Below are 21,579 nucleotides of genomic sequence, written 5' to 3'. Positions count from 1 at the left end.
GAGAGGGGACAGTGTCTCAAAGTGAAGAACGAGGGGCTGAAGGTTAAAGAGACGAGACGATAAGAAGAGAAAAGAGAGTGCAGAGACTGGAAGGATGAAATATTTAAAGAAAGGAAAACAGAAAAAAAGAAAAGAGCAGACAGAGAGGAGGAGGAGCAGACGAGGCTTTTACCCGGCAGAGATTAAATCCCCTCTGTTAAACCACCTGGGCACTCCACAGTGTGCAGACACACACACACACACACACACACACACACACACACACAGATATTTTCAGAATTTAATAACTGTAGCGTCAAAAATATAATAATATCAGTGTCAATGCTCCATTTTCAGAGCTGTAAATAAATAATAATACTTGCTATTGTTATATTGTCTGTGTTATTTATTTATTGAAGTTTAATTTTAATACTGTAACAAAAGTGATGTTGAATTATCAGATCTTGAAGAGACAGAATTAATTTCACATGGCAGACATCTCTTAGAACAAAGCCAACACCTAAAGATGATTGAAATTATGTCCAGGAGGAAGCTTACAAGCTCTGACAGGAGCGACTCTAAAGAAAGTTGATTTATGGCACAGTCCACAACCATCAGCTCTAAAATGAAATCCCTCTGGCCGGGGTTCAAAATGAGAAAGCTAAATGGCAACGAGTCCAAAATGCAGACGCAGGAGATGCGGGAGCACTTTCATCAGATTATTGAAATCTGTCACTGAAACAAGACCACAGGAACGGCTCTGTGGGAGGAGCTATTACTTCACATTTACTAAGAGACTGCGTTTCCAAACATGAAGGTTATCGCTGAGGAGTGAGTGTTAACAGCTGTGTGTGTTTGTCTGATTGTTAGGAGCATTACATGAAAACTGGGTCTAATTACATGAAACTTGGTGGAAGGGAGGAACCCAATAAATTTAGCTTTGGATCTGGATCCCTGGACGGATCAAGGAGTCTTTGAGTTTGAGATAAGGTGTTTTTTTTTCACATCTCCACCATTTTCCCAGGAAAAAAAAAATGGATCTTGATGAAAATTATATTTATGGCATATTTATATGGTGAAGCTTCATTGAATTTAAGAGGCTGTTGGTCCTTGGCAGAGGTTTGCACTCTACTGAGTTCTGTTCTAGTTGGTCTGTGCCAAAGAGGTTAATTCATTATATCAGAGAAGCACAGGTTTAAATAATTCTTTAAATGATGGTTAATTGCATTTCAAATACATTATCACACAGTTAAGGACTTACTTGGAATCAGCCATATTAAACATGGCACAAGGCAGCGACTTGCACGACATCAGTTTCTACTTCCAGATTTCCGCAGTTGTTATTTTCCACATTACTGTTTAAAACAGAAAATGCTCTCGTGCCCATCTCGGCACCAATGGGTGTGTTGGTGTTAAATTGAGGTGCGGTCGGGCTGTTTTGAGGCAGTAAAAAACGATTGTGCTTTTCGTGAATAGAAACCTGGTCTGAAGTCAGAGTTCCACAGATATTTTAAGAGTGCATAATCAAGATAGTAGCATGTGCCTACGCAGGCGCAAACCACATGCACTCAGATTTTTCACTCCCACAGATGGTCTGCATGTGAGCAAAGTGTAACTGTTTCCTCTGCAGGGAAACACACTCTCTTACTACTGAGCAAGTCCACCATTATTAAACCAATCTGCCACATTGCAAGTGAATCTCTTAGCATTTACAGGGAAAGGGAGATGACGCTCTGATTGGTTTATTGCATGTTACACCCACGATACACCCATGACTTATAAAGAGGCTAAGAATAACACTTTTTGAACAAACGCCTGGTCCAGAAACCATATTTTCCACTATTAAACTAACAAATGTGGATTTTGACACACCCTACGTACACTGAGACTGTGTTCCTTAGACATGTGCTTGAATCAATGTTGAGCTTTATTTGAATGTCAGCAGTGTAAAATACCTAAATATTTATCGAACAGAGCTCTTCAAATTCAAATGTTCTTGCCAGCCACTATTCCTCTTCTCTGTAAAACCATAAATCCATCAAGTTACTGGTTCAAACACAGTCACATCGAATATTTAAGATTATGAGAAGTATTTATTCCTCAGGTTTCCATTCTGGTGAAAACGACTTGTTCATCCAACCTGGACGGGACACAAAGCTTTGAAGTTCAGTACCACAGAGCCTCTGTGTGCAAGGAGATCCTGCTCAACTACTTCAGCAACCAGATGGACTGATCACGCTCTACCTTCTCAATCTATCATTGCATTGTCTTTCTCTCTCTCTCTCTCTCATGTCCTCTCACCATCTTTATCTGTAACTCTGTCTCTCTTCGCAGGACAGGAGGGAAGGATGGCGTGAAAAAGCAAATCCTAGACAGAGGACTGTGCCAAGCCAAGTGCCAGACCATCTGCCTGGCCAAGGACTTCTCCAATCCAGACAGCGACTGTCTAACCTTGGATATGTGCTGCAAGAATACTAATCCTCCGATCACTGATGTAATACACTTGGAAAGACATAGAAGAATATGATCATTAATCTAAAAAGGAACAGAATATGACTAATTGAGGTATTAGAGTAAGTTAATGAGTTAATAAGCCAAATGTTATAAGTATTTGAGCCACAATTACATTGACATAAGGAAAACAATACTTTGTTCTGATGTTTGACACAGTATGATATATTTTGCTTGATACTTGATGCTGAGATTCTTCCTCTGAGGACCATGATCAGTACATTTTATGCCATCTCTGCTTTTTGATTAAAAATGTCCCTGTGCACTAGAGGACATTTTGGACTAATGGTGCCGCTACACAAGATGTAGGGTCATTGTGCGACTGTAATTGTCCGTCTGATCAATGTTGAGGTATCTTGTTAAGAGATGAACTGATCGACAGTGGCTGCAGAGGCAGGATACCAGGAGTAAAAACCTATTACACAGCGATTTGCATGATTCAGTTACGCAGGGCAATGAGATAACCGATATCCTTGTCCAGGAACCTCAAACACATCAATATAACATTAGTTGGCAAGGTCAGCTCTCATCTATCTCATGGTTACTCACAAGTTAATGTACTCTGGTCGATTCACAATGAAGATGTGCTGTAAATACAGGCTCTATGAAATGATATCTAGATATGTTCAGTCTCTTGAAAAAAAAAAAACAGTATTTATCTTAAGAGAGGGTTTGCTGAGGCAATGAGTAGTGTGATGATGTAAATTTAGTCAAATCAAAGCAAACATATGATAGAGCTTCTTCATGATGCAATGAGAGGATAACACATATTGTCTGCCTCTGTTAGTTCTTCAACGGAAAGGAGAGATAGGTACATCACAGTTTATCTTCATTGGCACGAGACAAAGGCGGTCCAGAGACACACAGATTGCAGATCTGGCACCTTTGCCAGCTCTGAAGTGGGGGCAGGGAAACTCCAGATGTTGCTGTTTATTCAAGGCAGGGGGGTGAGGAAAGACTCCTAATGGGTTTTTCTACTGAAGTAAGCAGGTTGAAGAAGAACTGGGATATAATGTAAGGTCAGGTCATGAGTGGAGATGGTAAATGCCCTGTTTAAAATCAGACAGATGAAATGAAGAGAGAGATTGTGCTCTTCAATCATGTTGCAGGGATTTCTAACTGTTCTACCTGAAGCTGTTTTCAGATAACTGCAGAAGATGTCTGGAAAATTGGGTCCAAGCGTTTTCTGGGGTTTGTATATGAAGAGGCAGCACGAGATCGTCCGAATCTGACCCTTTCTCAAGAACAAGAAAATGTCTGGAACATCCAGGTGAAAGGAGGCGCTGCAGGAGAGGAGCAGCAGGAGGTAGGACATGATGTATAAATACAGACATGTTTTTGTTTATAGCAGATCAACAACAGTGGTGGTTCTTATCACCAAACCCTCTTGAATCTCTTGGTCTTTCTAACTGAACATCTTTGTCAGCATCTTCTACGCATATGGCTCCTCTTTTTCAGGGCATGTTTGTATTCTTCGTGTTTGGCGTGTTAGAAAACATCATCAGGAGAGGCAGTGGACTATGGGCAGAAAAGGTCTCTGGTTCGTCTCTGGTTCGACTCCACGGAGAAACAACCAAAAGACGACCTGGATTGATCTGTCCAAAAATCCAAGAGGATTCTCCTTACCCTGTCTAGTGCCCCTGAGCAAGGCACCTTACTCCCCAAACAACTCTGCGTGTCCTTCACCAGATGGGTCAAAAGCAGAGGTTAAATTTCCCTACCTGCATGAGTGTGCCTGTGCATGTCTGTGCATGTGTTTGGGACAAATAAATGAATCTTAATCTTAATCATTCATTCTGCTCGCTCGCTGTGAGTTTTTCTGAATATTTTCCAGCTGTAATCGCACAAGTTCACATTTTCCGGACGTCTTTCTAGAGGCCTGGTTTGAAGAGTTATCTCACATAGTCTCTACGGAAAGTTTCAGGGAACTGTCCGGACCTAAGTGCACATCTGAAGATTGGGCAGGCAGTCTTCCCAATTACAGACACGTAAAGTGTAGAAAAAATCTGGCAGATAGTTCGGCTAACGTGACTGAACCCAAATATAAGTTCACAATATTGTTCGATTCTTGGCCAACTGGGGCGACGGGTTTCGGTTTCCCCACTCTTGTCTGTACAGCAGCTTGAGAAACTTGATCCCAGATGTGCAGTAGTGGTTAAAACAACTGTACAATAATATGCATTCCTGTAGATCTTCTTTCTCTGTGTCTCAATAACATTCTTTGAGTCAGCTTTCTGTTGAAAATGTGAACACACACACTCTCAGTCAGAGAAGGAGGGGGTTGCCATCACCTCTGTCTCCATGTGAGAGCCGGTTAAGCCACAGTTGGAACCACAGTATTCCCACATGTGGGTGAAGGTTAATGTGTTGTGACTTTGACCTATTTCAGAAGAGCCACTGTGTTGATGAGCTCACCCAGGAGGAACTAACCACAGCGCTGCAATATTAATGCTGCTGTCACTCTATAACTGCACATGGCTCCATATGTTTATTATCGTTTTTTACACTGTCGAGGAGATATATTATATAGTTAATATAAAATATAAGTACCACACACACGGCTTCTTCTCTATAAAAGTATGTTATTCATTGGTCACTCATGTTTCTCTTTCCGTTCTGTTGCATTGATCCAGCCTGTCGATCGGACCTCAACACTACAGCAAGTCGATTTAAAAATGTCCCAGTTAAAAATCCACTTGTAAAACACAGACCTCGTTTCACTGTGGACACAGCTGTTTAATTTTGGATATTATTCCATCAGGGATTCTTTTATTGGCACCATCGACTCCCCACTGATCTGCTCACTTCCTTAGTCATACTCATATTTACCTTATTATCTGCATCCTCTTTATTTCTGTGTATCCTGTTTTTTTGTGGGGATTAGAGTAATCTTATCAAATCTGTGATGAAACATCCACGTTTTTCAAATCATCCCTGATCTGTAGACATGTGCTGTATTTTTTATGTTCCATTAATGTATGCGTAGTTTAATGCAACAGACCTGCAATAAACGCAGGCTTACATGCTTCATTCAATGCAGATTCATGTATGTGGTCATTCTGTACGCTGCAGCCTGAGATATTCACAGACTCAAAATAAAGATTAATGTTGAAGCTTCAAATCCTCTGTTTCCATGACACGAGGACCTTCGTTAATTAATTTCACTGCTGATGCCCTCAGCACCTTTCCACTTAAAAGTTTTCTGCCCCTGACGCTGTGGAACAACGTCTCTGAGTATTTATCACAGTGAGCACAGAGGTTCAAATCTCCTCTTCCTCACAATGAGGAGCGGTGAGAGCTGCTTCGGTCCCTGTGTGACTGGCAGGATGAACACTGAGAGTGTTGATCCACAGAATGTGGCCTCCTACATCCTTTTTATTGTTTTGAATTTATTTTAACTCATCTTCTTCTGTGGTTGTTTTATGTCAACTACTTTTGTTACTCTTTGTGGTCATTTTCCATCTGTTGACTTCTAAAAGACAAAAGATAACAGTGGTTCGATACAAAGGATTTGCTGCAGGGACCCCCTTGACCCCTGTGACCTTGGGATCCATTTAATAACCCATCCATTTTTCTGGGAATCTTTTTTTGTTATTTTTATACACCTCCGACGCAGGTTTTTATATCAGCTCTGATTTGATCATGAGGAAATTGTTTAACTTGGTGTTTAGCTATGTGAAACTTTTGCTTTTCTTCACAAGAAATTCATCAAGAGAAAACCGCCAGAGGAAAATACAACAAGCTCAGCAAATTTTGTCTAAATTTTATGTTTGTTTTATTAGCAAACTTTACACTATTTATACCAAAATCTGAAATTAACATTACAAGAAAAGGTTTTATCAATGCTTCAATCTGCGCTTAATCATGTGTTTTCTTCATCCTCCGTTTCAATCCGTCTTTCTGACGTGTGTGTTTCTGTCCTTGTTTCTACTTCATCTCTTTCCACGGACCATCTACATAAATAAATGACCTGCCACATCAGTGTAGACCCTGAAAACCCTCTCAGCAGTAGTCAGCACCCATGGTGGAGAGGAATGCAGACGCAGATGGCTCTCAGCTGGTGAATTCGTCCAGTAAACAATAACACACAGAGAAACTCCATAGAGTGGCTCTATGTCCAACCATCCTGTGTCCACAGGAATTTCCTGAGCACTGAACTTTAAATCCAAAAAGTCCACACAAGGTTATGAAAATGTCTTTTTAACAAACTTTGAACTAAAGAAGGATGAGGTCACGTTGTAATCAAAGTAGACAAAGGAATTTGAAGATGCTTGAAAATGTCCCTAGAGAAATATTTAAACTGATGTTTAATAGAATTCTGCATGAATGGGAAATATTGTTTATCATTGGGGTTAGGGTTCAAAAATACTGTATTACACTCAATGTGTGATGGTGAATAATAATAATAATCACAAATGTTAATAATTCCACCGAGAAGTAACCGGGAATGCAGCTCTAGTATGACTGGAGTTGAATGGATTCTAATGTCCAGTACTTTGTAAAGATTCTTTGTCTCTGGCGTGGTCGGACAGACAGTCCACTGTGTTACCGCACTGAGAGACTCCAGAAATCCAGACAGCTGGAATAAATAAAAAAAATTCTCCAAATATATGGCTGATTGACATTTATACTGCCGTTCCTCAGATGGAAACATCAGATAATAGTTCTGTGAAATGAATTCCAGAATAAATCAACCCAAGTGATGCAGTGTCATGCGGCTGCTTATGAAACATTTTCAAGACAGATATCCAAAAATGTTTAAAATCATAACACCCAGAAATGTTCTCATCGCTTACTCTTAGGCACCCACATAACCCCCTCACAAAACAAACAAATAAACACACAAAATAGGTATGAACTGAACTTTGGTTTTGTTACATCCCTAATATACTGTATATACCTATCAGAAAGCTTTAGAATCAATACCACGTTTTGTTATCTTTAAAACGTCTCTGGAATGACGTCTAGCTCCTCCCTTGGTCAGAGGAGGTCCCTCATGTTCCTGACCCCCAAACCAATCGAGAGGAATCACGTCTGCAGCAAGAACAACTCACTCTTCTTCACTCTTCTTCTTTAACACAGCATCGGTTATGTCCCAAGTCTAATGTCTGAGCTGACGCCAGGTTTCTGCGGCTTCATCTGCATCTTGTCGACTGATCTCTCAAAAAAAGCCAACTGAAGTCAAACCAGCCTCACTTATAAAACCAATTGCTTTGGCCACACTCCTCTAACAAACCGCTGACACACCCGGGTTTATCTGAGGCTCAAAGCTCACACTTTATGCTCTATCCTTTTATAAGAGGCTTATTTATTAATGGTTTATGTGATCATGGGCTCATCAGATTGTTAAGAGCAACAAACCAACGTGACTACCTTGTTCAAATTTTTTTGCGGAACTGAATTGACTCCATTTGAAATTGTTGCATGGTTATTTAAACACATGTCAAATATAAAAGAAAGACATGGAGCAGTAGAGACAAGAGCTAAGAAGGAAGACACAGAAGGGAGGGAAAGTATTTTGTGCTACGGAGACTGAAATCTATATTTACACTGCTATCGGTGCCCATAGGCGGAATACAGAGCTGGATGTGACCCTGATGAACTCTGATACTGTTGTGTGTCAGTGTGTGTGTGTGTGTGTGTGTGTGTGGGTGGGTGGGTGGTAGCATCCTCTTCCCTGGATGTGATTTCTCTCGTTGCCCGACTCCCGCACTGACTGCTCACTTATGTTCACTCAGGTCCTCAGCACTGTCTCGTTCAGGGTAGAATACAGTTCTTCTTGCAGTATCAACTGATATGTGCAAATACAATATAATCATCTGTATGTTAGTGAGTTAAATGCATTGATATACTAATGCAAAGTGTTAGTGCTGTATAGTGTGTTGTGTTTAAACACCTATATGCATTTAAACACAGCACAGGACTGCTACTGTCAGTCTGCGATTTCTGATGTGGGATAAAATTACACAAGTAGATTCCATGACACTACGTCATCAATCCTCCAAACCAGGCAGCTACTGTTTCAGTGAGTCAACCAATGAAGACTTTGCTGCAGCGGCACTGCAACGACCAGTTCTGGTTACTGTCATGATTCTGCCCCCATTCTTTAGACTTTTAATATATTTTTGATGACTCAATATCTCCTCCTGGGGATCAATAAACTAACTATCAATCTATCTTATGTCTTTTTATTTTGGTTAAACTTTGTGTTGGACTCGTTTTTTAAATTGATTAAATTAGCCTCTTTGAACCAGTTACCTTCTCATGCCTGGACTTTGGATTTGTGGGTGTGAATTTATCTCTCTGTTTGCATTTTGGTTTCTTCTTGTTTTATTGTAAAGCTTCTTTTCTCGTGTGTCTCTCTCTATCTTTGCTTCCACTCTTTGTTTGGTTTCTTCCTTTGTGATTGTCCTGCCTGAATGTGCCACACCTGTGTTCTCTCCACTCTCCTTTATCAGTTTGTCTGTTCACATCCCTGCATTTCTCTGAGTTTTCTGGTTAGTTCTTTATGTTTTAAGTTTGGAATTTTTGTTAACCTGCCTACCACAAGTCCGATTGCCTGACTGGTTTCTGAGGATGTTAAGTTTCTCCAATCTGTTATGAATAATTTGTGTTAGAGAAATTTCTGTGGTCACGTCAACATCACCAAACAAGGCACATTAACAATGAAACGCAAACAATCAGATAATCACACTGGTTGTAAACAAACTGAGGTTTATGCAAGATATTAGATATATTTAGTTCAAATTCCAAATCTGAAAGTATAGAAGATAACATTGAGTTGGTCAAAACTACGGAAACTACAGCAGACAAAACAGGGAAGTTGGTCTGTAAACTGTTGTGGATGTTTATGCCAGAAGGGTTTTATAATTTTCTTTCGTTTTCTCTGAATGTTTGACAAATCTGCAGGTTTGTTTGATTTCACGTTTCCTGTTAGTTTTTTACAACTTAATAGTGAACCCATCCCTCAGAAAGAATTTTGTTAAGGTGTTTATTAAACTTTATAACAATTGTGTTTGTTTAGTTTGTGTCGCTGCTGAATTGTGTTGCAGGGGTGAGAAACTTAAAACTTGTTCAGTGATATAAAGAGTGGAAAATAATATAAAAATTCTTTAAGTATAACACAATTTAGTTGTCAACTATGTTTATATGTTGTATTCTGCACATTTATACTTCATATACACACATTTTCCACTGAAGTGAACTCACGTCATTATAAATGCTGCTCTGACGAGGTCCATAAACTAAATTGTTGTAATTACCTCTGGAACTATAAAAATAAATTCACGAGAAGAATATTCTGTTGCCATTATTTATTTCTGATGTTCATCTTTACAGCTGCTTCAAGCCGTTCAGTCTGTTTCAAGGCGCCAGAGCCAATCTGAGAATAGAGCTGCTTGTGTCACTATAATGCTGTCGTAATGACCAGAGGAGAGAGAAAAATAAAGGCAGATAGCTTTGAGGTATAACAGAGATTCAAAACCAAAAGGACACAACAAGAGGAGACAAGTGACCAGAACAAATTGGAGATTTCAAACTGATATGTGTAACTGCAGTGGAGTGTGTGAAAGGATTAAAAGAAATGATCAAACAATGAGGGAAAGAGGACTGAGGAGTGTTGTATTCAACTAGAAACTCAACAAATCATTCAGTCTCTGTTCCTTAGAACGATTTACGCTCAATTAAATTCATAAAAATAGAAGTTCCTGAAGGAACTGAAGCTTCTTTGAATTATTATCTAATCTTACTCGACATTAGGATTATTTGTGTGTTCAATGATTTTAGTTCTGGATTCTTTTTTACCACTTTATCCATCTCTTACACACAATCATACACAGCTGCATGTACATAGAAACACGCCAGTCTGTCTCAGTGCACTTATTGTCTTTCCCCAGGCTCACTAACAGGAAGCACATCCTATGTCCTGATTCCACACATAGAGGCTCACACAAACACACACAGTCATGTCTCCATTACTTCAGAGGACATTTCCTGAAGACTTACTCTAACTGTAACCATAGTGACTACTTGCTTAAATCTAAACCTAGCTTAAATGTAAACCTAACCTAACAGGTCTTTACATTAACATTCAAGGATTTAAATTATGGAAACTTGCTTTTTGTCCCCATTAGGAGGACAAGTCTCCACAATGTGACCATGTCCCCACAACATGAGTACTACCTGGGCCACACACACAATATATATCGGTACAAGTAGACACACACACAGACACGCACATTCCATGAGTTGTGTACCTAAGCTCAGCTGGAGGGGAAAGTGGATGCTGGTAATTGTCACTCTCTCTGTGTCTGTATTTCCGCTGCAGGATGTTCCCTGCCTCCCTCCCCCAAAACTAATAGCCATAAAGAAATCTCTGCCCTCTGCACTTTTCACAGGGAATTCTGAAGACATACTTTGTGGAGAAAGTCATCTACTACACAAGAGTCTGGATTGTGCAAATGCTTCTGCAGTGGAGGATTTTATGCAGTGACACAAGGAAAGAAGAGTTTCCCAACTCTTTTGGAAAGAGACCTCAGGGTTTTCACACAGATTTGAAATGGCAGACACACACACACACACACGCACACACATACACCCACACACACACATACACATAGACACCAACGCACACACATAGCGATCATAAGGAAGCTTTCTGACAGGCAATGAGCTCATGAGATCTGAATGTCTTCCTGTGGTGAATGCTTTTCTGTGGCTTTCTTACAACTATTCCCCTTTTTCCCTCTGTCTTTCTCACACACTCTCTCTTTCTCTCTCTTACACACACACACACACACAGACACACACAGACACACACAGACACACACACACACACACACACACACACACACACACACACACTGCTCCATTTAAAGTTTATATAAGAAACAGAAAAAAAGCTTCTTCCAGGATTTAGTATTCTTAATCTGCTAAAGTGTTGTGTTTCTCTTGCTCCAGGAATAGTGGGGGTTTTAGGTTGCTAGGCTAGCGATCTAGCTCTGGGTTCAATGTGCCAGTCTGAGTGTCACTGTGTGTGAGAGAGCGTGCGGGTGAACATTAAGCTTGACAAATGGCCAGTGGTCTAAATCAGACTCAATTAGGATTTATGGTGGGCAAGATGCTCCAAGTAAAGGATTCGAACAGTTTGTGTCTAAATGCGTTCGGATTTGTGTGAGTGCGCGGGCACAGCCTTTTCACAGAATACTTTATTTTCTATTTTGACTGAACTAATAAAATCAGTATTAAAGCATTTCAAAACTTGATTTGCAAAAGCTTTCCTATCTTGAAATGAATCCCGAATCGTTTCAGGCTATAAGAGCCTTAACGGCCTTACAGTTAACAGCAGAAGCTATATCATAAACACACTGAAATGGCTTTCAGATGTTTTTCCAACCACATGTGTGCCTGACATCAGAGCAGCATGGGTGTCCTTTATAATTGGGGTGTTTGCAGATATGTAATTGCAAACACACTTAACACAGCTGGAAGGTTACTTTGAATTATACAGATTTCACGTCAGCTGGTTAAATATAAACCTTTTGCCGGAGTCAAACATCCACGTACATGTGTCACGGCTGAGTTTTAGATCCACAGAATGATTCCTTTATAACGGGCGTACATCTGGGGGCTCCTGCCAGCTTCCAAAGAATATTTGAGCTTTTAATTTGGGGTTTAGAGTTAAAATTGGATGAGGGTGAGGTTAGGGTTGCAGGGCAGATGGTTAAGGTTAAGGTTATGAGCCAGAAAACTAATTAAGCCTTACAAGTTGCTTGCAGGAGCAGTCATATGTACATAAGTAAGGGTGTGTGTGTGTGTGTGTGTGTGTCCTCTGGGAACACCATTTATCCCCGTATTGACTCCCTTCAGTGTTCGCTGGGGACCATTTCTGCTGGTGTCCAAAGAAACAACAAAGGGATTCTCCAAAGGTCAGAGCCCCCCCCCCTCCACTCCTCCTCCCTTTCGTCACTGTCCTCCTCCCTTGGCGTCCCTCGTCCCAACCCCTCCCTTCCCAGACCTGGCACACTGCTCTTTCTGTGGCTTCCAACTAAAAACAATTGGACCATTTAAGGGGTCGCCCTGCACATCACAGCTTTCTAATTCGACAGAACCGTCCAGATAAAAACGCTCTGTGCAGCTCTTTCCATGGCAGCCAGTTGTCGTTATGCTTTATGGCACATTTGAATGGTTAGCTTAATGCTCAGAAATTGCTCTGACTATGAAACAGGAATCAGCCCCTTAGCGCCTTTATTGCTTTAAGTCCGTGGCTGAAGGTTGTTTGGCAGACGGAGGGCCGCGTGACCTCCGTCTTTTGGAGAGGTCAATTTTCTTTCACAGAGAAATCCCGCCGTGGCCATTATGCCTCTTTCCTGAGCCCTGTGGACTGGGAGCAAAGCTGAAACTGGCAGGAAGGTAACTCAGGGCAACGATCAATGGCAGAGCTCAGCCTCTTTTGCCCCCCCCCTTGCGCTGTTGGAGGATGCTGAGGTGGCCTTTTATGTAACAAACTGAACGCTGAGTAGCTTTACTGTATAGCTTTGTTGTTTGGGCAGGATTTATTCCGTACCCACACATTCACACAGTTTAAGGTCAAAAGGCAGCCGATAGACACGTTTGCTATTTTGATGGTTCCACTGGATCTCAACTACTCGCTGCCGATTTGGTAGTAATGGAATGATTCCACCCACCTACACGCAATGTGTCTGCCAACTCACACTTGTGCCCTCCCACCCATGTGCAAACACTGGTGCACACACAGACAAACACGCAATCGCAAAGCAGATGGGAACGGAGTGTCCAGATATAGTTGTTTTAATCTCATGCAGTGCCCCGGTGTGCTCGCTGTGTTGGCAGTTCTCTGCTACTCCACTACAGCATGCTGCATGTAGCATGCATGTAGCATGCTTATTTTCAGTTCAATATTCGACTTATTTCCAGGCCACAGCCATGGATATCAAGCATCACATATAGATAGGCTGCATATTCAAACGATAAGGTACAAATGACACACAATACATTCTCTGACTACTGAAGCTCAAACAAGCGGCAAGTTCTGTAACTTGAAGCTGATTTCCAGTGGAAATTAAAATTTAAATGTCAATGGAAATATAACAAAGCTGCAAAAAGCAGTGTATTAACATTATGTCATTTTCAGTTGTAAAATAGGCCATTACACCAGTTTGGCTCTAGGCATATTCTTTGGTAACTTTTTTTAATATTGTGACTTTTTTTGTTTTTTCACTGATTGCCAAGGAAATAATTAATGGATCTTTTTTTTTAATTAGGCATATTTAGGAGATTGGTTTCTGTTTGCAATTTGGTGCAGCTTGATTGAATTCAAGGGACCAATAGGCCTTGTTTTTTTATGCACTCTACAAAGTGTCCTTCCACTGTTTTACGTCCTCTCCTCCTTCCTCCATTTAACACAGAAGGTAGATTCTGCTCGTAAACCCCAGAGAATGAAAAGATCACCCAGGTATTTAGAGATGCAGTGCCCTTTGGTATTTTACAAATCACATTATAACTTTCAATTTGAGGTATTATGATATTTGGTAGCAATTTAAGTGATAAACCTCCAGGCCAAAATAAATGAATGCCAGTAGACTGAAGTGTTGGTCTTAAGAAGCTAAACAGCTTATGGTCCCATCTCACAGAGGACTCAGCCCTGTGGGGTCACGTTTGAAAGCAAAGGCCGTGGGTTTAAACACACACTGACCCACTTTCTCTGACAGCATTTTGTGACAGGAGTGAAAGTTGTCTACTGCAGCAAGAAACAAATACATTTCACAGAATATTAGCTTCTGTATGTCCAGATATATTTCAATTAGTATGGAAGACTTCTATATGTATATGCAGCTTTACATGAATCAACAACAAACGTCTGATATGGAAAAATTAATCCTGAATTCATTTCAGGGATGAGCAAAAACCAATATAACGCTTTATAGCTACGGTATCTTGAAAAATGTGTAATGGTGGAAAGGGGAAAAGCAATACTTTCCCCCAAAGACATAAAGACACAGACATGAGAGCTGTTTGACCGGAAAAGCTTGAATACTTTATGTGGCAGAAAATGCTGCTGTAAAAATGTTATAATCTGTTGTAAAATTTAAATTATATTCATTTTTCAAGGACCACCACCAATAAGAATCTCTTGTTTTTCACTAATCACATGATAAGTCAAAATTGTGACCACACCCCTTCTATACATCATATACACGCTTTAACCCCAGAATTGTAAATGTAGTGAAATACAGCAAACAACAGCCTATGGACTCTATAAAGATCCATAGCATTGGCTAATGCCAATGCTAAGGTCAAAACCTAAATAATACAAAATGTACCAGAACAATTTACACTTCCATTTCTTAGAATTCTGCACTTAATTGATGTGTTGATGCTCATAAGCCAAAACTACATACACAATACACATTATAAGCTTATATGCATCCAAGCTGTAATATTAAGAGGTGAGACCGGACAATAGGCACAATTGGCACTAATACCCTTCCAACAACAGAGATCTCAGAAACGGCTGAGAATCCTACCCATTACTTAGACAGCTTCTCTCTGATCACCCGTGATCAGTTTACCAAATTAATCTCAGGTTCTAAACCAACAACCTGTATCTTAGATCCCATTCCTACCAACTTACTTAAAGACATTCTGCCCCTAATTGATAGTTCGTTACTTAACATTATCAATCTGTCATTATCATCAGGTTATGTACCACAGTCTTTTAAAATAGCTGTCATCAAACCCCTACTCAAAAAACCCACCCTAGACCCAGAGGTTTTAGCCAATTACAGACCAATATCTAACCTCTCCTTCATTTCTAAAATCTTAGAAAAAGTGGTAGCCAATCAGCTGTGTGAGTTTCTCCAGGAAAATAATATATATGAAGACTTTCAATCGGGGTTTAGAGCCAATCACAGTACAGAGACAGCCTTGGCAAAAGTCACTAATGACCTTTTAATAGCCTCAGATCAGGGACTTGTGTCTGTCCTCGTTCTGTTAGATCTCAGTGCAGCATTCGACACAATTGACCATCAAATTTTATTACAAAGACTAAAACAGTTAATTAACATTAATGGAACCGCCCTTAACTGGTTTAAATCGTATTTTTCTGATCGCTCCCAATTTGTGCAAATTAATGATGAGTCATCTGTGCGCACCAAAGTTAATCATGGTGTTCCACAGGGCTCTGTGCTCGGCCCAATTTTATTCTCATTATATATGCTTCCACTAGGAAACATTATCAGGACACACTCGGTAAATTTCCACTGCTATGCGGATGACACCCAGTTATATTTGTCAATAAAACCTGAACAAAGTAATCAATTAACTAAACTTCGAACATGTCTCAAGGACATAAAAACCTGGATGACCCGCAATTTTCTCTTATTAAACTCAGACAAAACAGAGGTTATAATACTTGGCCCCAAACACCTTAGAGATGCATTATCTAATGATATAGCTGCGCTAGACGACATTGCCCTTGCTTCCAATGAAACAGTCAGGAACTTGGGAGTGATCTTCGATCCTGATTTATCCTTTAATAGTCACTTAAAACAAATTTCTAGGACCGCTTTTTTCCACTTGCGTAATATTTCAAAAATTAGACATGTCCTTTCACAAAAAGATGCAGAAAAACTAGTCCACGCCTTTGTTACATCGAGACTGGACTATTGTAATTCATTATTATCAGGCTCCAGCAGGAAGTCGTTAAAGACTCTACAGCTTGTCCAAAATGCTGCAGCACGTGTCCTGACGAGAACAAAGAGAAGAGAGCACATTTCTCCAATATTAGCATCGCTACACTGGCTTCCAGTTAAATCTAGAATAGATTTAAAATTCTCCTCCTCACCTTCAAGGCCCTTAATAATATAGCGCCTTTATACCTTAAAGAGCTGTTAATACCTTATAAACCCACTAGAGCACTCCGCTCCCAGAATTCAAGCCTACTTGTCGTCCCTAAATTCTCTAAAAGTAGAGTAGGAGCCAGAGCTTTTAGCCATCAAGCCCCTCGGCTGTGGAATAATCTACCACTTTCAGTTCGGGAGGCAGTCACCATCTGTTCGTTTAAAAGTAGGCTCAAAACCTTCCTTTTTGATAAAGCTTATAGTTAGAGCTAATTAGTGCGCCAGAACGTTACTTGTTCTATTTTATGACACATGACACACGGAGCTTCTCTTTCCAGCTTCTCCTTCCTCTTCTCCATCCCTATCCCCCTTCCCCGGAATCCCTTTGCTTTATCACCCGCAGATCCAGGGCCTCTGTGGCCGCACCATGGATTACGGTTTGTGGATCGCGCACCGGGGGTCGCGGTGTTGGATCCAGTGTGGCGGATTCTGAGTCATGTGGGCTGATCGTGGTGCTGGTGGCGGACCCTGTGTCGCGTTGGCATTGGGCACGGGCGGTGGACCAGGACCGCAGTGGTGGCTTGTGATGGGTCCTCCTGGTGGGCGGCGGTGGACGGTGACTGAGGACTGAAGTGGCGTCTGGTCTGGATGGTGGATCGTGGTCTAGATGGTTGCTGAGCATGGACTGTGCTTCATCAATGCTGCTAGAGACTTTGATTATTGATGATGTTCTCCTGCACGTGGCATCTATTGCACTTCTGTCCGTCCTGGGAGAGGGATCCCTCACATGTGGCTCTCTCTGAGGTTTCTACATATTTTTACCCTGTTAAAAGGGTTTTTTGTAGTTTTTCCTTACTCTTGCTGAGGGTTAAGGACAGAGGATGTCACACCCTGTTAAAGCCCTATGAGATGAATTGTAATTTGTGAATATGGGCTATACAAATAAAATTTGATTGATTGAGTAGAGACTGTCTAAGGTGAATCTTGTTGCAGGCTATTGAATGTGTGAGCTGAGGGTAGAATGCTGCTTAGCCCTGTCAGCACAGCAGCCTCTTGTCCTGTATCCCTCCCCAAGGTGACTTCACTGCTGTTGGCAGGCAGAGCCAACAGCAGTGAAGTCCCCCCCCCCCACCCCCCCCCAACAGCACACACACACCCATCATCTTTTACATCCAATTGGATAATGTGCCTTCATACCCTTTTTTTTTTTTTTTTTTGCAAAGATGTCAAAGAATGTTTATGTGTCTACCTTTGTGTCTTCACTCCTTCCCCCTCCTTACCTCATTACCATCATTGCAGGTAGGAATTAAAATGCAAGACAAGGAAAAAAAAAAAAAATTCATTGAAATTCTTTCCAGTGCATCTGCCCTTGTCTACAGTTAGATTTAGGTTTGGGCTCGAAGCCAGATCGGTAGCGCCTGACCTTTCCCTCTCTCAGTTCTCATAGTGGAGAACATCCACCTACACAGCTGCACACTCCTCCTACAGGCAGGGAAACAGCACTTTGAGAGCAGCTGTCTGTGCTATTGTGTAGTGTTTTTAAAGAGTTCAGGACAGAAACGCAAACTAAACATTTCTGCATTCACAGAACTTGAGTGTGGAAGTTGCAGGTGTGTGACTGGGAGTAAACAGGCCATTGTCCTGTGTCTACAGTCGGTCATCTATTTTGGTCCAGGTTAATTCTCTACATGGGAGCAGGTGTGCTAATTTCCTCTGTCTCTTCCTGTTTCTCTCTCTCTCTCTCTCTCTCTCTCTCTCTCTCTCTCCCTCTCCCTCTCCCTCCCTCTCTCCCTCTCTCTCTTTTAATTGAATAAGAGGATTTAACTGGATGCTGCAGTGTTAAGCACAGACTGCGACCACCAATAGAAACATGGGTTCATGTAAACACTCACCCGGTCAATGAGTATTTTAAGATCAGCTTAAGACTTCTACACACACAAGCACATATACACGCGCATGCACGCATGCACACACACACACACACACACACACAAACACACACACACGCACACATACAAACACGCATGCGCACACACCCACACACCAACACACCCACAACCACACCCACTTTTGGGGGACCATGCATTGAATCCATATTTTCCGAGAAAATGTATTGTAGTTATTCAATACCAAGTTTTAACGCAAGCTTTTCATCTTTTATTTAGCGATGAGTCCCTATAATGTGACTGTAGTTAGAGATGCAGAGGCGTTTTTACAAATTGATTTTAGATCAGAGAGAAGCTACAATGACAAGAGCGAACTATCAAAATCCCAAACCCCCAAAAAAGTGATGCTAAAGTCACAACAAGGTTTAAATCCCACACATGTGATGCGATAACTGAGTTTGAAATGCACCAAATCTGTCAAGTAAAGTTCATGTAGCTTTTACATATATATAAAATAACTTCATCATACCAGAAAGTATGAAAACAGAGCATGTAAACACAGAAGTTAACAGATTTTCATCAGAACCTGATAACATTGCTGACGGGAACAGTCACCGCAACACACATTCTCACACATCCTGAGGCAGCATCATCCTGACAACACGGCAACTCCAACACACCCCTCAAAAACTCATCCTCCACAGACAAAAACACACAAAAGAGAATAACGCCCTTAACTAACCCCCTCCAGGCTCAAATCCCTGGTGACGTGAATGAAAGTTGCCCCCCCCCCCCCCCCCCCCCCTCCTCCCCACCATCAGACGTGGTCTTACCTTTGTGACAGTCATGCAGAAGTAGTGTGTGAGGAGCAGGCCAGTGTCCCCTTCAAGCAGAGAGCAGTGCCGCAGGAGTGGCAGAGTGATGAGGAAGAGAGGAGGACGCAGCTCTGCTGAATATGCAGAGAGAGAGAGAGAGGGGGGGGGGGGGGAGAGAGAGAGAGGAATAGATGGAGGGAGAGAGAGAGAAAAGAGGAGGAGACAGACAGGTTGGTGTGTCTGGCTCACTAATGCCGAGAGGGTGATTGCTGCTGCAGTGGAGTAATGGCTCGTAGTCGGTTACTACAACAGGGAAAAGCTCCCTGCAAGGATACACTCCTCCCTCCTCCCTCACCAGCTGCACACGCAAAACACACACACACTCACACACACTGATGATGCACACGCGGTCTGTCTGCCCTGCTCTCTGTCCGCTTCTGTCTCTTGCGATATGATTAGTGATGGGAGAATTCAGCGTATTGATGAGCAGCGAGGCAGGGCTGCAGGAGGAGCAGCGCTGCCTGGGACAGGAGGGGAGAGGACTGCAGAACCAGAGAGAGGGAGGGAGGGAGGGAGGGAGTAGGACGTTGTGTCGCAGTCTGCTACTCAGGCACTGAGCTGACTGCATGACCTCCAGCGTGTGTGAATGCATGTGTGTCTGTGTGAGGGACACAAGCATTGATGGGGGGAGGACAGATTTCAGAGATGTACATCAAAACTAAACAGAATCTAGAAACCCAGATACAAACTCGTGTATAAATATGAAACAGGTAAAAGTTGTGAACCTGCACTTACGACGATACAGATTATTAATCTCATTACCCTTCACCCTTTATAAACCTAGGACACAACTAGAACAGAGGATATAAATAGTTCAGTGGATTCAGTGGAATAAAACTGTGATCGGTTGTGTTGTTAATTTGCCAAATTATCAATAAATAGACCTATAAAATGGATGCTTTAATAAAATTGGTCATACTTTTGCTTTCAATGTATGATTGGGACACAACTAAATGCAGTGAATATGAGACTAATTGGGTGTTTGTATATGTACATCGAAAAATTATGTTTCATTGTATTAACAGTTAAACCTTAAACGTCTTGAATAGGTATATTGTCTTAACCTTTCATAGCATAGCATAGCATAGCATAGCATAGCATAGCATAGCATAGCATAGCATAGCATAGCATAGCATAGCATAGCATATAGTATAATCACATAAACACACTCACACCTCTCTGTCATACTGCTGGAGAAAGACCAAGATTCCAGCTCAGTTAAAATGTCGTAACGTCAGGTGTCTGAGTGAGAAGCTGCAGCCCACAATACTGGCTTTGTTTTGTGTGTCCACGTGTACATACTGTGTGTGTGTGGGTGTGTGTGTGTGTGTGTGTGTGTGTGTGTAATGTGTCTCTACATGCTGATAAAGGCAACAAAGACAGTGAGGTTCTTCTTCGATAGAAATGATCCACTGCTGGCAGGTCAGTACAGTTATGTGCATTTATCACACACACCCATATTGCCATTCAGTTGTCACTTTGCTCCTCCGTCATCTGAGGCCCCACTCTCAGTATTTCCTGTCTAGAACAATAGGATTTCCTTTGTGCGTTATTATGGGGAAGAGGGTCTTCAAATTCGATCAGAGGATGTCTGAAATACACAACTGACGCTAAAGCTGGGAAAATGTTAAACCCATCATTCCAATGGACTGGCCTCATGCTAATAAAAATCTTAAATCACATCATTATAGGTTGTAGTTTATCATGAGAAACTCATGTAATGAGGGCTTAATGTTTAAATAAAATAAATGAATTACCTTTTCATCTTAAAAGCTGTGGCAAGACATGTTGTTTCAGCCCCTTGAAATGAAAAGAACATTTGTCATTTTTACAAAATGGAAGGAGTATGATCTGAGTTATAGTTTTCAGAACATTGGAGGTACGTAATCTTTCCATTTCCACCTTGTAAAGGGCGTGAGGGGACCAGACATCCTTCCTCTTGGAGGTGGCCAACCAGAGACCTGCAGACACAGAGTCACAAATGTTCCATGAGTAAATGCTCCTATTTACAGAACATGGAGGAGGGAGGAGAGGAGACGTTTAGTTCATTTTCATGTGAAAGTCAGTGGTGACAACTTTAAGGTTGATAAAGAGAACAATAAACAACAGTGGTCACTGTCTGGTTTTTATCTATGTGCTTAACAGCCATGATTATTTTATGCTCCTGTTAACTATAGTTATTTATGTTTTGCATTAAGAATGTAATTCCCTTGTTTACGTTTCTAAATCTCAGGTACTTGGAGGAATCCATTATAATTAGTAGTTTGCTGCCCTCCAGTGGTAACATCCTATTGTTACCTCCATATTGTTTGACTAACAGTGCCAATGTATTTGAATTTACAAAAAATGCTTATTTCTTTTTAACAGGGCTTGTAAACTAACCGGTTAAATTATCTACACTTTGGAAATGTTGAACTTATTACTTACTAATGTGCAGTAAGTGTCAATTCTACACAATGAAGACAAACC

General features: G+C 41.2%; 1 protein-coding gene across 1 annotated transcript in view; it reads right to left on the bottom strand.

The window, feature by feature from the left end:
- coro2ba (coronin, actin binding protein, 2Ba) overlaps positions 1 to 19,225 on the bottom strand; it is a 39,722-nt gene extending 20,497 nt beyond the window's left edge. The window contains exon 1 of the mRNA XM_062400966.1: positions 19,069 to 19,225. Within this exon, the coding sequence (XP_062256950.1) occupies positions 19,069 to 19,083 (15 nt within the window). The 5' untranslated portion in view covers positions 19,084 to 19,225. The remainder of the gene's footprint in view (positions 1 to 19,068) is intronic.
- Between the last annotated feature and the right edge of the window lie 2,354 nt (positions 19,226 to 21,579).

This window comes from Platichthys flesus, chromosome 1 (assembly GCF_949316205.1).
Source record: "Platichthys flesus chromosome 1, fPlaFle2.1, whole genome shotgun sequence".
NCBI lineage: Eukaryota > Metazoa > Chordata > Actinopteri > Pleuronectiformes > Pleuronectidae > Platichthys > Platichthys flesus.
Note: the sequence above shows the minus strand (reverse complement) of the source record. Positions and strands in the feature narration are given on the sequence as shown.